At 47.0% G+C, this 18513-nt stretch overlaps 1 protein-coding gene across 3 annotated transcripts in view; it reads right to left on the bottom strand.

Moving 5' to 3' along the window:
• Positions 1-18513, bottom strand: part of rbpjb (recombination signal binding protein for immunoglobulin kappa J region b) — a 70552-nt gene that overhangs the window by 27269 nt on the left and 24770 nt on the right. For all 3 annotated transcript variants that reach the window (XM_048236156.1, XM_048236155.1, XM_048236157.1), the window contains exons 2-3: positions 11615-11653; positions 3120-3215 (exon numbers count right to left, since the gene is read on the bottom strand). In XM_048236156.1, the coding sequence (XP_048092113.1) occupies positions 3120-3215; positions 11615-11653 (135 nt within the window). The remainder of the gene's footprint in view (positions 1-3119; positions 3216-11614; positions 11654-18513) is intronic.

The raw sequence follows: 18513 nt of genomic DNA, 5'->3' as shown, positions 1-18513 counted from the left end.
AAATGTCTCAAGATTTTGCTTTACTTTGAATCACTGCACTAATATATAGTTGCATTGCCAATATTTCTGAGAATTGCTTCACATCTGTGTTGCATGGGGTCGACCAACTACTGGCACCTGTGAACAGGTATTCCAGCCTAGGATGATTGAACTACATTCCATTGAACTACATTGAACTACATTCCTCTGCATTTCTGGGTTTTGCCTCAGAAACAGCATTTTTGATGTCATACCACAAGTTTTCTATAGGATTGAGGTCTGGGGATCGGGCTGGCCACTCCATAACGTCAATCATGTTAGTCTACAACCAAGACTTTGCTCGCTTACTGGTGTGTTTTGGTTCATTGTCTTGTTGAAACCCCCGTTTCAAAGGCATTTCCTCTTCAGCATAAGACAACATGACCTCTTCAAATATTTTGATGTATTGAAACTGATCCATGATCTCTGGTGTGAGATAAATAGGTCCAACACCACAGTATGAGAAAAATCCCCATAACATGAATTGTGCATCACCATGCTTTACTGTCTTCAGTGCACTGTGGCTTGAATTCAGTGCTTGGGGGCCGCAGACAGGTTGTCTAACGACGCACATGCACACACACAACTACAGAAGCACACACGAACATACAAAGACACACACAGACACAAAGAGTCCAATTATCTAATCAATATACTGCACTCAAGCACACACAACATACTTTTGAATTAACTGAACAAATCAATATAATTCAAATACAGCCATCAGCTCAGACACAGACACAGGAAAGTCATTATTTTATCTTCATGGAAACAGTCCTTGACCCCATGACTCTTCCCTATAGGATGAACGCCACATGCTACATGCACCACCCCTTTCGGCCACTAGATGGCAGTATTACCAAATCTAAATCCGAGTGGGAACCCTTGTGGGCTCTGCGGTGAGGCAGTAGAGGAGCCAGACCAGCAGAGCAGAGCCCATGAAGAGCCACCATAACAACCCGTTCTAACAGATGCAATGGGTCATTGTGATGGGCATCTATGGTGCACTGCATATGAATATACATAAACACTAACCAACACCATTCACCACAGCAAATAATACCTCCATTTCTTTATCTGATATATATGTTTCTTGCTTTTCCAACACTATTTCCGTTAAATTGGTCAGACATATTGAAGTGTATTGAACTGAATCACTGCCATATACAGTAGTTGTATGGTGCACTGCGTAGTTCTGAACACCAGTGGTTGGCCAGTGGGTGTAAACAACATGTCATGCCTGCCTTCTACACAGCATCAGAGACGCTGACAGCACACATCAATTAGGGACTGGTTAACAATATAGAACATGGGTATCTATATGCAAATGTGTGTGTGTGTGTGTGTGTTGGGGTGAAAGGGTGATAGACAGAAAGACAGAAAAGGTGGGGGTGTTGGAGCAAAAGCTTGCTCATGACTTCCTCCTACTTGAGGAGAAAGGACGAAATAGCTTCGGAGAAGACCAAGGCTGAAAGCACCTAGTGCCCCACAAGACCACCTGCACGGTAATATCCCCCTGGGGGGGGAGGGCAAGTAAACAAACCACAAGCTTCCTCCCGTCATCTCACAAGTGAGAGACAAGACTGAAGCAGAGAGAGAGACGGTTGGCCATGTTTCACCAACACCGGAGATATGGACCATATGTACTGGGTATCATGGGTGTGTGTGTGGGTCTCAGAGGAGGAGGACACTAGGGGACTTCTCCGTGACTGCTAATGACTGTGATAGAGATGTCTACTTTCACATCCGTAAACCAGACAGACAGCAGTCATGCCATCAAAAACATCTGATGCAACCTGTCTGTTTTGTGACACAAATACATACACACACACACACACTTTAGGACACAATGTCTGAACTTTCTAATGAAAGGCCTGGACAGGATATTTGGTGGTGGTGGTGGTCGTAGTAGTAGTAGTAGTAGTAGTAGTATGTGTGTGTGTGTGACATGAGTACACTCCAGTGTTTTCTGGGGACACGCTGTATGTGTGTATGTTCTGTACAGTTTGTGCATGACTGAGCCTTTGTGCATAAGCCAGTGTACACTTTTCACCGTGGACCTCTTCCAAATTCAGGGCTAGGGGGACCCAACAGACTAAACAGAGAGAGAGACAGAGACAGAGACAGAGAGAGAGAGAGAGAGAGAGAGAGAGAGAGAGAGAGAGAGAGAGGGCCTCAACATTTCACTGTACTGTAGCAACAGATGAATTGGAGGGATTGTGCACTGTGTGTGTGTGTGTGTGTGTGTGTAAAAGGTGGTTTGTGCAACATTCCCCTCACTCCAGACTGGAAAAAGGAAAATCTGTGTGTGTGTACTGTGTGTGTGTACTGTGTGTGTGTGTGTGTGGGAATGTTGCTCTGGCCTCCAACATCCCACAGTGCATTGTTGTTACGGGCTGGGACAAGACAGACTCCAGACAGAATCAAACGGTTTAAACAGTTTACCCTTCACTACACTACTCTCTCTCTCTCCTACTCCTCCATCTCTCCTGAGGAGCTCACCAGTGGAAGGTGGGTGTGGAGGTGTGCGTGGAGGTGTGTTTAGAGGTGTGCGTGGAGGTGTGTTTAGGAGGTGTGCGTGGCACTCGGCCAAGAGGGAGAAATGGACATGGCTGATAGTGGCGGTCATAGCTGCCAAGGCTGCTGCCTCCTCCTTAGCTAAGACACCGGGCTAAAAGTCTTGACCGCCACAAGTGCCACCGACCAAGCACATACCTGACAGTCCATCTCATCTCAGTCCTCCTCTCTCTCTCTCTCTCTCTCTCCTCTCTCCTCTCTCTCTCTCTCTCCTCTCTCTCTCTCTCTCTCTCTCTCTCTCTCTCTCTCTCTCTCTCTCCTCTCTCTCTCTCTCTCTCTCTCTCTCTCTCTTTCTCTCTCTCTCTCTCTCCTTTTGCCTGCTTGCCCAGTTTCCTCCTTTTCATTTGTTTTCCCTCCCATTCCTCCTCTCATACTTTCTTTCTCCCGCACCCTCTCCTCTCCTGCCTCGTCTCTCTCCCTGTGTGTGTGTGTGTGTGTGTGAGTGTGTGTGTGTGTGTGTGTGTGTGTGAGTGTGTGTGAGTGTGTGTGTGCGTGTGTGTGTGTGTGAGTGTGTGTACGCTCACCTTTTTTCATTTCCGTAGGACTTCTGGGCCACTTTGGCGTGCAGGATCAGGACTGTTTGGTCTCCCCTCTCCTTCAGGTAGTTCCGCATCGCTTCTCTGGGGAGGGAAGGGGAAGGGGGGAGAGATGGAGAGGACAGGGTTAAAAAGAGGGAGGGAGGGGGGAGAGATGGAGAGGACAGGGTTAAAAAGAGGGAGGGAGGGGGGAGATCAGTTTGTCAGTTATAATGGAAGCACAAGATACTGTGTATCTGAAAAGGAAGTTACCAACACTGACAGCTCTAAATACTGAGGAAGAGAAAGACCGATGAAGAAATGAGACAGTTAGAAAAAAGGGGGGAGAGAGAGAGAGAGAGAGAGAGAGAGCGCAAGACTGAGATGCAGCGGACAATGTAACAGCAAAGGAGAAGGTGGCAATAAGAGATGATCAAAATGACCAAAAAACGCAAAATACAAAGAGTGAGAGAGGAGAGAGAGAGAGAGAGAGAGAGAGAGAGAAGAGAGAGAGAAAGGGAGAGGGAGAGAATGAAAGCAATAGATGGTCTCCGGGAAAAAGCACTCCACATCTCAAACCTCAAGAGCTCCACTCCAAACAGAGTCCCTCATCTGATTAGCCAACTCTCTTGTGTGCTAAAGTATGCACCACTCGCTATGGAGGGGGGGGGGGGCACATCACTACGGCCAAAAACCTCAACTTTCCAGCTGGGAGGGGGATTTGCTGTGTGTGTATGTGTGTGTGTAATTTGTAGAGAGTGTGCAAGTGTGTGTGTGTGAGTGAGTGTGTGTGAGTGAGTGAGTGTGTGTGTGTGTGTGTGTGTGTGTGAGGAGCTCACTAAGGGACACCAGCAAGGAGGGGGGATTGTTGAGGTTGAGGGAGGAAACGAGTGCAAAAGAGAGAAAAAAGAAAAGAAACAGAAGGAAAAAAACACACAGCAGAAACCCTTAGCTCACTTCCCAAGAATTCCAATTTCGTGTCAAATGTTGCACGGTCCGCGCTCCAATTACTTAGTTAACTAAGCAAAAACATGCTCCCCCAAGTCTGTAAAAATCAGCTCTGTCTACACGCAGTTGGCACTGACCAACAGTGGAGGAAACACAACGCAGCACCCCAGATGCATGTTTATGAAGGGGGTTTTGTGTGTGTGTGTGTGTGTGTGTGTGGAGCTTTGGGGGAGGGGGTCATAGATATATGGGGGGGGGGGGCAACGAGACAGGATGATGGGTGATACAGAGTGCACAAAAGCACGGGTTCGGTATAGACATTTATAATTTTCTATCAGTGCATGCACACACACATACACACACACACAGGGTCCATTTGCACAGATGTCACTGACACTTGACACGCTAGAGTGCTCAGAGGGACAGAGACATGGAATGGGAGGAGGGGGTAAGAGGGTGGGGTGGCTTCACACACACACACACACTCACACACACCACGGGTCTGCTTTGCTCTTCCACGACAACGCGGCACACGCACAAGTTAGACAAGCTTTTGTTATGGAAAGCAAGGGGCCCTTGAGAGAGAGAGAGGGAATAAGAGAGATAAAGAAAAGAGAGGGGGAGGGGGAGGAGGGGAAGAGAGAGGAAGGGGTGAGGAAAAGAGCTAAACAGAGGTGAGAGAGAAGACGGGGGGCAAGAAATAAGGGGAAGAATATGGAAAAAAGACAAGTGTCAAAGCGAGAGAAAAAGAAAAGGGGCAAGAAAGAGAAGGGCAAAGGAAGGGGAGAACAGGAAAAAGGGAGGGAGGGAGGGAGGGAGGGGAGGGAGGGTGAAAGAATGGCAGTAACCTTTGCTGTGAAAGCCACAGAGAGACGAGTGTGTTTGTGTACACATGACCATGCTTTTGTACACACGGATCCGTAGTAATTGCTTTGGAATGGTGATTGTGTAAAATCATTGGTAAGACACGTGTGGACAGGGCATTGCGCGCTGGCGTGTACATTCAACCATGCATCCATGTGTCCACTCCTGGCTCAGTGGAAGAACATGTGTGTGCATGTGCATCTGTCCATGGAACTGTGTTTATCCATCAGTCCCAGTGTTTCTGAGTGTGCATTTGCATGTGTGTGCATACAATTTTATATACATCTGTGTTTGTGTGTGTGTGTGTGTGTGTGTGTGTGTGTGTGTCTGCGTGTATTTTCATCAGCGCAAGTGAGTGAGAGTGTGATAGTGTGAGTGTGAGTGTGAGTGTGAGTGTGAGTGTGAGTGTGAGTGTGAGTGAGTGTGCGTCCACGCTCTGCTGAAGCGCGGCATCAGTGGCTAGGCCTTGAGTGCTAACGTGATCCAGGCGTCCAGTAAATGTGCGGGGCCCCCCTGTCCCAGCTCCAGCTCCGACTGCCTGCCCAGCCACCTCACCAGCAGGGCTGCCCTGAAGGACCCCTTGTGACTGTCTGGGAGATTTGGGGACATGAAGAGAGAAGAAAAGAAAGAGAGAGAGGGAGTGAGGGAGAATAAGAGAGGGAGCAGAGAGGGGTAGAAGGGCAGAAGGGAGGGGAGAAAGGAAAGGAAAAAAGGAGAAATGCAGACAGAATGAGAGCGAGGAAAGAGAAAGAGAGAGAGAGAGATAGAGAGAGAGAGAGAGAGAGAGAGAATGAGAGAGAGAGAGAGAGAGAGAGAGAGAGAGAGAGAGAGAGAGAGAGAGAGAGAGAGAGAGAGAGAGTGGGGAGCCTGAGATGGAGAGAAGGAGGGAGACCCAAAGAAAGAGAGGAAAAAGAAACGAAGGGGCAAAGAGCGAGTAAGCACCCACCCGGGCCAGCGCTCATGCGAAGGGGGAAGGCTGCTGAGACATGTGACTGCGTAACGCTGAGTGGAAACCACAAGGCTTTAGCTGCAGCTTTAGCTGCCCGACTGCCTGCCTGCCTGCCTGCCTGCCTGCCCCTCACTCCTGACCTCAGAGCTTCCAGGCACCGGCCAGAGACTGGCCACTGGAGGCTTCCACGGGGAGGAAGAGGGTGGGAGAAATGGGGGAACAGAGAGAAAAGGGGGAGAGAGAGAGAGAGAGAGAGAGAGAGAGAGAGAGAGAGAGAGAGAGAGAGAGAGAGTGACTAAAGGTGGGAGAGAAAAAAAGAGATGTCAAAGTATGAGGGCCTCAGACATAAAGGGAAGGAGACAGGAAGGAAGCACAGGGGAGAGTGACTGGGTAGGAAAGACAAGAAGGAGAGAATGAGAGGAAGAAAGAGAGGAAGAGAGAGGAGGCAGCTGGAGCTGGACTAAACAGAGAATCCTGCTAATTCTACACACAATAAATGGTGTGTATGCTTTTAAATGGGCTAATTGGCTCTGTGTTGCCGTCGGCCGTGGGTTTGGGATAAAGTCACTTGGACACCGGAGACGCTGCGAGCAGGTTCTGGTTTCCGTGGCCGCCGATGCAGACCCAGCACAGATCAATAACAACACAAACAAACAAGAGCAGTCTCAAGGAAACAGCCTAGCGCTAACACAAACACAGTTTACGCTTCAGAGTGCACACCGATGCAGAATGTGCCTGGTGCGGTGTGTGGAAGGCCAAGGCGCTAGGAGAGCGTGCGCGTGTGTGTGTGAGTAAATATATAAAAGGGAAGTGAGAGGATGGGTCAGTTGAGAATGGCAGAAAAGCACCCGCACGAAGACGAAGACAAACACGCACACACACACACACACACACACACTCAAACACGCTATTATGCACACACATAGAGGAACGACTGCATTGGGTGAATCATCTGATTTCAAACAGGAAATGACAGATATCAAGCCTTTGGCTTCCAAGCACTCCGACAAGTACACACACGCATGCAACACGCATGCACACAACAGACGACACACAAACACGCACAACTGCATCCACATGCAGCAGCCATAAACAATACACACAAATGCATTAACCTCAGTCATCCTGACCGCAAGTGAACATTTGCTTTGGTTCAAACTCTTCGCTGCACCGAGACAAGATGGATCGCTCCTAGCCCTGCCCTCTTAGTTCTTTTATCTAGTTTACTCCCAAGTTGAAAAAAAGGAAGAAAAAGGGTTCTCTTTCCCTCCCTCTCTCTGTCTCCCTCACACACACACACACACACACACACACACACACACACACACACACACACACACACACTAGCGCTCCAATGGGAAAAAAACGATGTATCTTCCTACTGTAACTTAGTGTATAGCCTCGACCACGAGTGCAAACTGCTTGCAAAATATCCATCGGAATAATAGTTAAAGGAGAGGATCATTTTACACAGACAAGGCCACCATGGCCTGTGACCCCATGAGCCCTAATATTAACAGCAGGCAAAGTGCACAAGTCTGTCAAGAGGCAACGTTCTTGAACTTTAGTTTTCTTATGGCACGTGGGGGCACTGAGCTGAGCTGATCAATGGTTGCACTGGGTAGGTTGCAGTCACTTAAAAAAAGAAAATGAAAAATGACACAATGACCCAATGACCCACACCGGTATGAATTAGCCTAGATACAAACACACACACCAAGAATGCTTTCTTTTATCTATTCACCATTTTACCCCTTTTTTGCTTCTGCTGACTTTCTCCATGTTAAAAACTGCTGCATTTCTGCGTAGTTTGGGCCATGAACTACATGACGCATTTCTGCTGCTGCATTCAGCGCTTCACAGGTCAACACTGACAGCACAATTCCACTGATTTCAAAGGTAGCATTCTTAGCGACATCTGCTAACATTTTCTGCACAATCAACATGTCATCTCCCTCAACAAATTGTTCCATCAAATGGAACACACACTTGTCGTGCTTTGTCCTTCCCCAAAATTAGCTACCAGGACTTCAAAAGAATGGATTGTTTCAGCTGCCTGCCTCCATTCTCTGACAGCTGACTAAAGACACATATCTTGTAGTTGCCTGTAATGTAGTGAGGGAACCTGATATGGGTGACCCTCACTGGCTCGATCTGACCGATAAGCCAGAAAACCAAGCGTCCAACAATGGCCTCTACGTGGGTCATCAAACCAGGCCAACTTGGCCAACAGTAGCCCATCCACACCCTTGGCCAACCATTTACTTTCCTGGGTCATTAGGCCCATATAAATAAGATTACATTTATGACTTCATCCAACATAGTGGGCTGATGGACTCAAGAGACTCCACTTCTTAACTTAATATCTCAAATGCAGAGAGAGAGAAGGAGAGAGATGAAGAAAGGGCATAAAGACAGATAGGAGGGGACAGGCGACAAAGGATGTGAGTGAGTGAGTGAGAGAGTGTGTGTGTGAGAGAGAGAGAGAGAGAGTGTGTAGGCAGCCAGATAGACAGACAGATTCAGAGCAGCACACGGGAGGATCCCCAGGGGGAGACTGCTAATACGGCGGGTAAGTTGTGCTGCTTGTGTGTGTGTGTGTGTGTGTGTGTGTGTGTGTCTGGGGGGGGGGGGGGGTTAATAAGATTACTAGGTTAATAAGAACTGAAGTTGAATCAGACAGGCATCTGCCTGCTACATCTGTCACAGCGTCGCGACCAGTATGTCCAACACACTCACCCACCCCCTGCTGAGCAGCCAGCGCTGTGGTCACGCTACTCTCTCTCTCTCTCTCACACACACACACACACACACACACACACACACACACACACACAGCAGCATGTACACAATGCCTGGACATAAGGGTCATATATCTGCATAGATGGCTGTAACACACAATTAAACCTCAGGAAATGTAAAATAAATGTCTCCTCTCCTCTGTAGTCTAAACACACAATGTGAGCATAGCCTTAAGAGCAAGCCTACAGAGCCACGACACATCTGTAAGATGCCTACAGAGCCACTACACATCTGGAAGATGCCTACAGAGCCACTACACATCTGGAAGATGCCTACAGAGCCACGACACATCTGGAAGATGCCTACAGAGCCACTACACATCTGGAAGATGCAACAGATAATCAACAGAAGGAATGTGAAACCAAACTAAATATACAGCATTTAGAACACCCAGAGAAATAAATGATGGCAACCACCATCACAACATTATGCATTATGGTAATAAATGTGTGGCTTGCATAATATTTCCTGATATAGAAGGCTATATGCATCAACACAACACTGAGATGTAATGGGACTCTTGAGTACCTTGTGGATTCTTTTGAGGGGAAAAAATATTTAAGGCGTCTTTTAACACACAATAAGCCCTCTGTTGCCAAAAAGCTCTTTGTACTTTCGACTACAGAGCTCGCGCCTCCAAAAAAAAAATTGTCATAAAATTCAAAGAATGTTTCAGTGGCTCACTCAAAGCTTTAAGCTGCCGAAGCCTTACATGTGCAAGTCGGTGTCCTTCCCCCCAAAGTATGCAGTAAGATCTGAGGGAATCTATGGCCTAATTCCAAATGGTGCACTTGTAGGGCAGTAAATCATCACTTCCCCTTGTTGTCTTTATGTACGGAAGTCTAACATGGGGCAACCTACAAGATTGTCTAAATAGAGCCCTAAAAGTCTTATGCTAAGCACAGTCGGGTGAGTCACCAGGATGTGACATAAAGACCATGTGCTACTGAAGGTCGGTCAGAAGGTCGAGGTACTATCGAGTCTCCAAAAAGACACTCTTTAGTCCACCAAGTTCTCGGAGGTGCTGAGCCCTCTACTGAGCGCTCTGTGGAAAACAAGGCAGCAAACGGGGCCATCACGGCTTTAGAGTTCCTCTGTGAACAGCACACTCTTCAATCTGGAGTGCCCTGGAGTATCCTGGCATGACTTCACTCCCTGCTTTGTTGAAAGCTGATTTCACTAACAGCAAGACCCAAAGGAGTGACACGAGCCTCAGGATATGATGCGGAACTGGATTCATTGATGCACAAGGGTGAGCACCACATCGATATTAGGCTATTACTACATTACTCTTATTATGATCATCCTCAAATTATACAGCACTACATTACTGCAATAACATAAGATGATAATATTGCTCTCAGAAATAGACACCGAGAGACCTACACATCTAAACAGACCTAAAATTTCCATTTTCAACTTGCTCCTACAGGAACATTGCAAGAGTTGGCAGACCCGCCCAGCACTCTGCTGCCTGTGTTCCGTTCCCTGGCCGCGGGGCAGGCTGGGCACGTGGAGACGAGCTTAGCCCATCAGCGCAATATCCTCCCCTAAACCTCACATGCCAGCCCTCAGAGAAGGCAAACAAGCAATAAAGGTATTGGCAAGGGCTTTTTTAGCTTTAGCGGTTAGCGACCGTCTCCCCGCTGCCAAGATCTCTCTTGGTTCAAGCCCTGTGGAGTGACCAGGCGACTGGGGGCGACCGGGGCGACCGGTCAGGCCCGAGGCCCAGGGTGCAGCCCGTTTGCCAGCAGCCATGAGCCGTGCAGTTTATAAACACTGGCCACTCGCATCTGTGATTAAGCGGTGGAGGAGGAGGAGGAGGAGGAGGTGGAGGAGGTGGAGGAGGTGGAGCTGGTGCACTGGCCTGCTCGTCCTTTCGAACGCAGTCACTGAGCAGTCCAGCAGATGCTGGGTTTAGGAAAAAAAGGAGGGCTGGAGGGTTTGGGGGTGGGGATGGCGGTGGGAGGGGGAAGGTGGAGGCCCCTTGCCAGGGCCACCGGTAATAAGCGGGTCCCGCCACGGCCCCAAACCGCGAAGCGTGCTGCCCGTCGACGACCGTGCCGAGAGCTGTGCCCGCACTCGTCGGCCCCGCTCTGTCATTGCGCTCGCATGCTGAGTAAATCAGAGGTCCGTTGGGGACGCCAGCAGCTGGCTACACAACAGACACGAGAGAGAGAGAGAGAGAGAGAGAAAGAGGGAGAGAGAGAGAGAGAGAGAGAGAGTGAGAGAGAGAGAGAGAAAGAGAGAGGAGAGAGAGAGAGAGAGAGAGAGAAAGAGAGAGGGCAAGAGAAGGGGAGAGGGAAGGAGAAGGAGAGCAAGAGTCTCCCGAGTAATTTTTCAGCTTGTCAACCTTCAACCTTTCATTTTCCAACCGAACTATCCTGGCCTCTCAAACCTCGTCCTCTCCCACTTGTCTCTCCCTCAAAACACAGCATATATCATAACTCAGGCATACAGAGAGAGAGAGAGAGAGAGAGAGAGAGAGAGAGAGAGAGAGAGAAAGAAAGTGAAAGAAAGAGAAGGGAAAAAAAATATCATTGCCAACAGACCAAACCCCAAAGGCGGCCACAGTCCATAGGCCAAAAAAAGTTTATATTGTGTAAGGACACATGTCTAAAAAGAGCACCAGCAGCCAAATATAAGATCAACCTTCCTCACAGCAATGCACCCAAACCACCCCAAAGACACACACAGACACACACACACACAGACATACACACTTCTAAGGAACCATTTCATAAAAGGATGGCTCTTGTTCTTTAAAATCACAAGAAACACAATTCACCCATGGTCTCCATATTGTAAAGAAACAAAACATCACACAAACTGTTCAGCTATGGACGAATACAGAACACAGAACAGAACAGAGTGGAGACCACAACAGAAGAACACAGCAGATTTTGAGGTGTTTTGGAAGGGTGTGGTGAAGACATCTCACCTTGTCAGGCGCTGCGGTTGAGGGTGCTCCCCAAACTTCCTGTAAACAAGCAAAACAAAACAAAGCCCATTAGCAAGACTGTTAGCATTGAGGTTATCACAATATCAGAACAGAAACATCAACACCTGCACTGGCAGCCCCCCACACCACCCCTTCCTCGCCACATGAACGTGCATGTGATTCTAATTGGCTGCTCCATGGGAAGGAACCTCAGCTTGCAGATGCCAAAGCGACCTTGGGAGTGAGGCGAGATGGGATGTGATCATGTGACTAGAAAACACGTGCAGGTGGCTCAGGGAGGTTTGTGTCTTCCTGCTTTGATTTTGTCTCTGTTGTGCGTATATGCGTGCGGCGTGCGTATGCGGCGTCGCGGCGCAGCGCGTCGCGCAAGGCGTGCGCGCGCGCGCAAGGGTAAAGGGAAAAGCAACTGAAAGGGCATACGCCTATGTGGTGGGAGTGATGCCGGCGTGTTCATCTTGACCTTCCCTTAAACTCCTCCACAGGTGAAAGGAGGCAGAGTGTGTGAGTGTGTGTGTGTGTGTGAGTGTGTGTGTGTGTGTGTGTGTATGCATGGCTAGGACGTAGCTTGACTAGTGCAGAGGGGGCTAGTACTAATTGCAGTGGCCAAAGGATAGAACAAGAAGAACGCCAACCCCCATCATTGTATGGCTGGTTCTACAGCTGTATGATCATTTAGTGCACAAGGTGCCAATGTTTCATTCATAGACACACAGTTAATCATATTGTGCTCTTTGGCACTTGGTACCCCATAAAATGAGCAGATTTTCATGTTTGTAGTTACCCATATACCATTTTTATCCTTGACAAATGCAACATCCCCTAAATGTACAAATGCCCATTACTTGCGGACCCTTCAAATACTGGCATACCAAAATGAAAATGAAATATATTTAACGAAATCCATGACATAGAACATCAATGTGCATGCCATACAAACGTTTAGTGGTTCACTCACAATGAGTACATTTGTTTTCCATCCTACAAAGTTTTGGCTAAGAACAATAGTTCAAGATATTAATGCCCAAAAACACCCTAGACAATGTGTTTTTGAGGCTAAAATAATACACTGGCCTAGCCTAAAAAAATACAAAGACTTTGAGATTTGAGCAGAAGTATTTTACAGACCTTGGATTTGTCATTGTGTGACAGACAAAATCTGAGACGGTGCAGCAACAACTTTATCTAATTTTACACAGAATAGTTGACGACATGAGCAGTCAGAGATTATGCCATCGCGTTTCATTATTCAAGACACCCCTCCACACCCATTTTCTTTCTGACTGTTACAGTGACGCCACCAGTCTCTCACAACAGTGAACTATTTTAATCAGTACACAAACATTAAAGTTTTTTTCCTCTCCCTTTTAAACCACAGAGACTTTACTATGAGTGTGGTGCCACAAGCACAGGGAGCTGCAGACATGAGTGTCATATCACCACGACATCAAACACGAGTCGCGTCACCATATTTGACCACTGCTCCCTTTAGACAGCCTTGCAGAAACTTCTGAAAAAGCGGTGTGTTTGTGTGTGTGTGTGCGTGTGCGTGTTTGGGAGGTTTTGGTTGCCATGACTACAGTACAGCATCAAACCAGGAAAGTGACGCCCGAGCGAGGGACTTTTCACCAAAGTTCAACCACAGACGCTGTCGCTCAAAAGAGCCTGCCGTTTGACGACATGAACAACCTTTAAACAAAAGACATGTGATCTTCCAGACTCTGCTGTGCTGACTGGTGACAGGAGAGCGGAAAAAAGTTGTACCTGAATGACTCCAGAAGCAGTACACCACCCGAGTGGCGTGAGAGTATCAAGGGTACAAAAATAGGGACCAGACATTCCATATTCTACTGTATTGATTTTGAAATGTTTTCACGGTGCAGCGTTAGATGCCTTATGAAGTGGAACCAAGTAGCTCCGTGTTTTGTTCTGTCAACATCACCACACAATCCTAATTAAAACAAACAAAAGCTTTGAAAGGCAACGGCAATGTCTTGCAACAAAATTGGCTGTTGAGTCTTTGAACACGTTGAGTCTCTCTCTCTCTCTCTCAGGTGGATTCTTGTTTTGTTCTTTAAAAGAGCTGGAAGAGTGAGGCAGCCTCAGCTGAGAGAATCGCAGAGTGCAGCCGACTGATGATTCAGAGAAGGGCCCTGCATCAAGAAGCACCCCCTCCTCCTCCTCCTCCTCCTCCTCCTCCCCATCCCAATCCTCTCTCTCTCACACGGCTCAAAGCCAACCGACAGCAACTGACAGCAACCTTGAGCCCTCGGTGCGGACCTACGGGGAGATGGGAGGCTCCGAGCAAAAAGAGGATACAGGGAAGGCGAGGAGAGGATGAGGGGGAGGGAGGGAAATCAATGACTCCATCAGAAACACACACACACACATGGAGGGAGAGGAGCCCTACTTGCCGCAGATGAGAGGATTTGTGTCTGTGCGTGCGTGTGCGTGCGTGTGTGTGTGTGTTCTGGATAGCATGGTAAACAGAAACTGTTCTACAACCATGCTTATATGAAAAAAATGACACATCAAGCCGCTCTACTGGCAGCCCAACATTAGACAATAACAATGTTCAGCTTCCTTCCAGCCTTCAGTATTTAGTGATGTTCATAGTATTTGCTTAGAGGCGTCATGCTCAGGCTGCAGAATCAACACAGATACATGCACAACTTTAAAAGGTAACATAAATGTTTAGAGGACGTTTGCCAAAAGCCACTGCTCAAAGATACCACATTGGCATCACATATCACTCCAGATGCTCTCACACACTGTGTGCACACACACACACACACACACACTGTGCACACACACACACACACACACACACACACACACACACACACACACACACACACACACACACACACACACACACACACACACACACACACACACACACACACACACACACACACACACACACACACACGGAGAGGGTGAGTGAATGAAAATGAGACTTGAGGATCATACAGGATACAGAAACATGTAATGGAGGTCCAGTGAGCACAATGATCAGACACATGTTAGAGGAGAGAGAAAGAGAGAGAAAGAAAGAGAGAGAGAGAGAGAGAGAAGAAGAGAACAATAGAGAGGGAGAAGGAGAGACACAGGGAGAGGAAGAGGAGAAAGAGTATTGAACATCAGGGAATAGGGACACAAAAAGGAGGAGATATTAGGGAAAGGCGAAATATTAGGGAACAGCCTAAGTATGATTGAGAGTGTGCATGTGAAAGATAGTCGAGATTATGAAACAGCAAGAGAGAATGTGTGTGTGTGTGTGTGTGTGTGTGTGTGTGCGCGTGTGTGTGTGTGTGAGGGAGAACAGGCAGTGCAGTAAGGAGAACGAGGGAGCAGCAGTGAAAGGGAGCGCAAGTGTGCGAGTGTGTGTGTGTGTGTGTGTGTGTAGGAATAATTATAGAGGAAAGGAGATCAATAAGGTTCCCACAGTGAGGCACTGATGCTGGGGAGGATAATGGATTCCAGGCAGCTGCTGGGTGGGTGAGGCACACAACGCAGCTCTCCTCAGCCTGGTGGAGACACGGACCAGGGGAGGCGCGGTGGCGTGGTGGATAAGGGATGCCCTCTCGATCCTGGACCACGGCGTTAGCATCCAATTCAATCAGCACACGTCGTTGCCGTTTAGCTTAATCACCAGACCTGAGAATCGGAGCAGTTGGCGATGATGGAACGGACTTCTGGCAACTCATACGGCCAGATAGCGGGTGGTGATATAAATGCTTCTGATTTGGTTTGTGCACTAGATTTCTTCACTGGTAATTAGCAGCTTATGCATAACATTATGCAAAGTGCAAAAAGCCAGGCATAACATTAGGCAAAAATAAATGGTTACGGCGCTCCCGTGACGTCACATTGTCGTGCTACCGGTCGGGAGTGGCGAGTATGTTGAAGGCTTAAGGCCTCCCAACCCATGCAATAGGCTAAGGCCTCCCTAACCATGCAATAGGCTAAGGCCTCCCTAACCATGCAATAGGCTAAGGCCTCCCTAACCATGCAATAGGCTAAGGCCTCCCAACCCATGCAATAGGCAAAGGGCCTCCCTAACCATGCAATAGGCTAAGGCCTCCTTAACCATGCAATAGGCTAAGGCCTCCCAACCCATGCAATAGGCTAAGGCCTCCCTAACCAGAGAGGAGGAGTTACAAAAATGTTCACAGAGCGCCCAACATCGAGAAAGTGAGTGAGTAGCAGACTGTAAGCGAGGACTTGATTTCCACGAAAAACCACCAGTGCTTCCTTGAAAACGCGCCACATTTAAAGGAGCGCTAGTACTGACACCTCCAGAACACACATCAGGTTTGTTGGCATCCTCAGCAGCAGCTGCTTCGCTGCACTGACAATACAACAGCAGCAGAAATATATTTTTAACATACAGACGGAGCAGAAGAAAAAAAAAAAACTTAACTGTCATTTTTTGTTGTTGTTGTTGTTTGGCACTCTGGTGAAACTAACCACTAAGCCAAACTTGTGCAAAAAAAGCAGTGCAGCTTTTTTGTGCTGCTTTGCACACAGAGATACTGTAAATAGCTGATGCTAGCTTGACCACTTCTCCCCCTTTCAAGTGCTAAACTTATCCCTTACTGACAGTAAGGGTGAACAGCCCAAATACAGACGGTTGACCAAATTACAGGGCTGATAACCACAGCCAAGTGCAGTGACAGATAAGTTTGGCGGCATCAAGGCTTCTGAGGACAGGCTTTCACTGTCCCTGACTGACCAAAACTAAATAAATAAAAAAATACAAATAATAATAAAAAAAAAAAACACTTGTTTAATAAAATGACTCAATATGTGGTTGTTGAAGCCAGATGGAAGATTCAAAGTGGGTGACCATGCACATGGGCATGTGTGCGCTGGGTTCTGTTCATTCTAGTAGGGTTAAGGCTAGTCCACACGTACGAAACCAATCTTTTTTTCCTCCGTCTTCCCTGAAACCGCATCAAGAATATTTGCGTCCAAACGGATCCATCTCAACACGACTCAACACATTACTTCATACCCCAGGCCTATAGGTGGCACTGTTTCTTTACAGAAATTGACCAAAGTTTGTGTGCTTTACAAACAGACAGAATAGGCTATGACAAAATGGCTAGTGCAAGGAAACCAGAATTGTTTGTGTGGACTGATGGTGAACTGTCAACTGTAGTCAACTGTAAAACTAATACACTTTATTTTACGGTTTGTGAAGGGTGCAGTCGCGTCCTTTATTTGGCTAACGCAGGTAGGCCTACTAATCACCTTTACTTTCTTTGGTTGTAGGATAGTCCGTGATTCACATTTGTTTTGGCTATCACCGCAATTAGGCTACTAAACGCAAGGTTCTAGGGTATTCTGTCGCCACATTTATAATATTGCTATAAAACCTTAGTAACAAGTTAGTAACAGTCAATACGTTTGCCTGCATCAAATCAAATCGCGCAATTGCATTCAGTGTGCTACCAGCTTAACGTGAGTTCTAAGCGTCTTTGTATGCTTATATCTGATTTCACTCGACTGTGAATGCATGTATATATGTTGTAAGACATGTAAAATAAATGAATGACACTGGCACTACGCACAAATTAATGTAGCCTAAACTTACACCGCACTTTCCTAATAACTTAAGTTCTCTCGCGTCACTGACAGTAGCTAGAATGCATTAAAAAACACCGGGGAAAAACAGTGTTCAGTCCACCAAGTCATAAGCAATCGCACTGGCGCGCACCAGTTGTGATCTTTATCTTACAGTGTAATCATAGGTAATGTCATGTATGAAAACTAGTATTGTTAGGCAATACTATAAGTTGCAAGTCCAGGGCAGCTGAGGTGTGGCGATGACATCATCGATCACGCCAAGCAGGATGTCTTGGTTTTAAGCTGTCTAAACGAATTCAAACGGGCTACGGTTTCAGATTTCTCCACTCTGGGACCAGGTTTCAGAAAAGTGCGGTTTTGGGCAGTGCGTTTACAGGATTTGTTTGGACGCTCGGTCAAGACGAAGCAAAACCTCTGCGTTTAACCTAAAAAGCGTCTCCGTGTGGACGGGCCCTTAGAGGAAGTCACCAAAGTAGGTTCAAGGGGGCAGGCGAATTCCCGGAAGTAGAAGCATCGATGTAGCGGTGGTTATCAACTCTCTGCTAACCCCATAGAACGCCCATTCATTTAGAATTTTTTTGAACTCCCATAACTTCATATAACATATATCATGTGCCAATATTTTAGCTTCTGTGTTATCTACATAAACAATAAAAGGCAAAACAAGACTCGACTACCTCGTACATAACGTTAGTTTCCCGTAAGAAGAATGTTTAGCAGGTCCGGTTGAAGGGAAGCTAACGCACTGAAGGGAGATAACCGTATTGTTTGGATAAGAAGCGTAGTCCAGCCAGCACGGAAACTCGAGATCAAAGTTATGTAGCCTACAATAAATAGCATTGTATGTTAAGGTAAAGCATAGAGGCAAGTAAACCTAATGAAAAACAGTAGTTTTACCGTTAGGTAGTCTAACGATAATCATTTCAGAGGTTTTCGATGGATTGACCGTAGGTCAGAAAAGTGGAAAGAAGATTACCTTCAAGACTAGAAGCTATAACTTTTTTGTTTTGTTTTACCATGACTGTTTTTGAAGATGATCATGTGTGGTAGTTTCAACATTAACACGACTTGATATCACTTGTGAGGATAATATTAATAATAATACATAAATAAATGTTTAACTTTGATGACTTTGAAGGCGAAGGAAGTGTGAGAAGAATTTCTGTGTATCTATCATATGAGTTACAAGATTCAGTTCGATGGCTAACGTCCACGAAGTTAAGTCTTGAGTCTCAAGCAGTACTGGGGGGACCAACTGAAAAATTACTCAGTGCCCTCCCATTGAG

This window comes from Alosa alosa, chromosome 24 (assembly GCF_017589495.1).
Source record: "Alosa alosa isolate M-15738 ecotype Scorff River chromosome 24, AALO_Geno_1.1, whole genome shotgun sequence".
Classification (NCBI taxonomy): domain Eukaryota; kingdom Metazoa; phylum Chordata; class Actinopteri; order Clupeiformes; family Clupeidae; genus Alosa; species Alosa alosa.
Note: the sequence above shows the minus strand (reverse complement) of the source record. Positions and strands in the feature narration are given on the sequence as shown.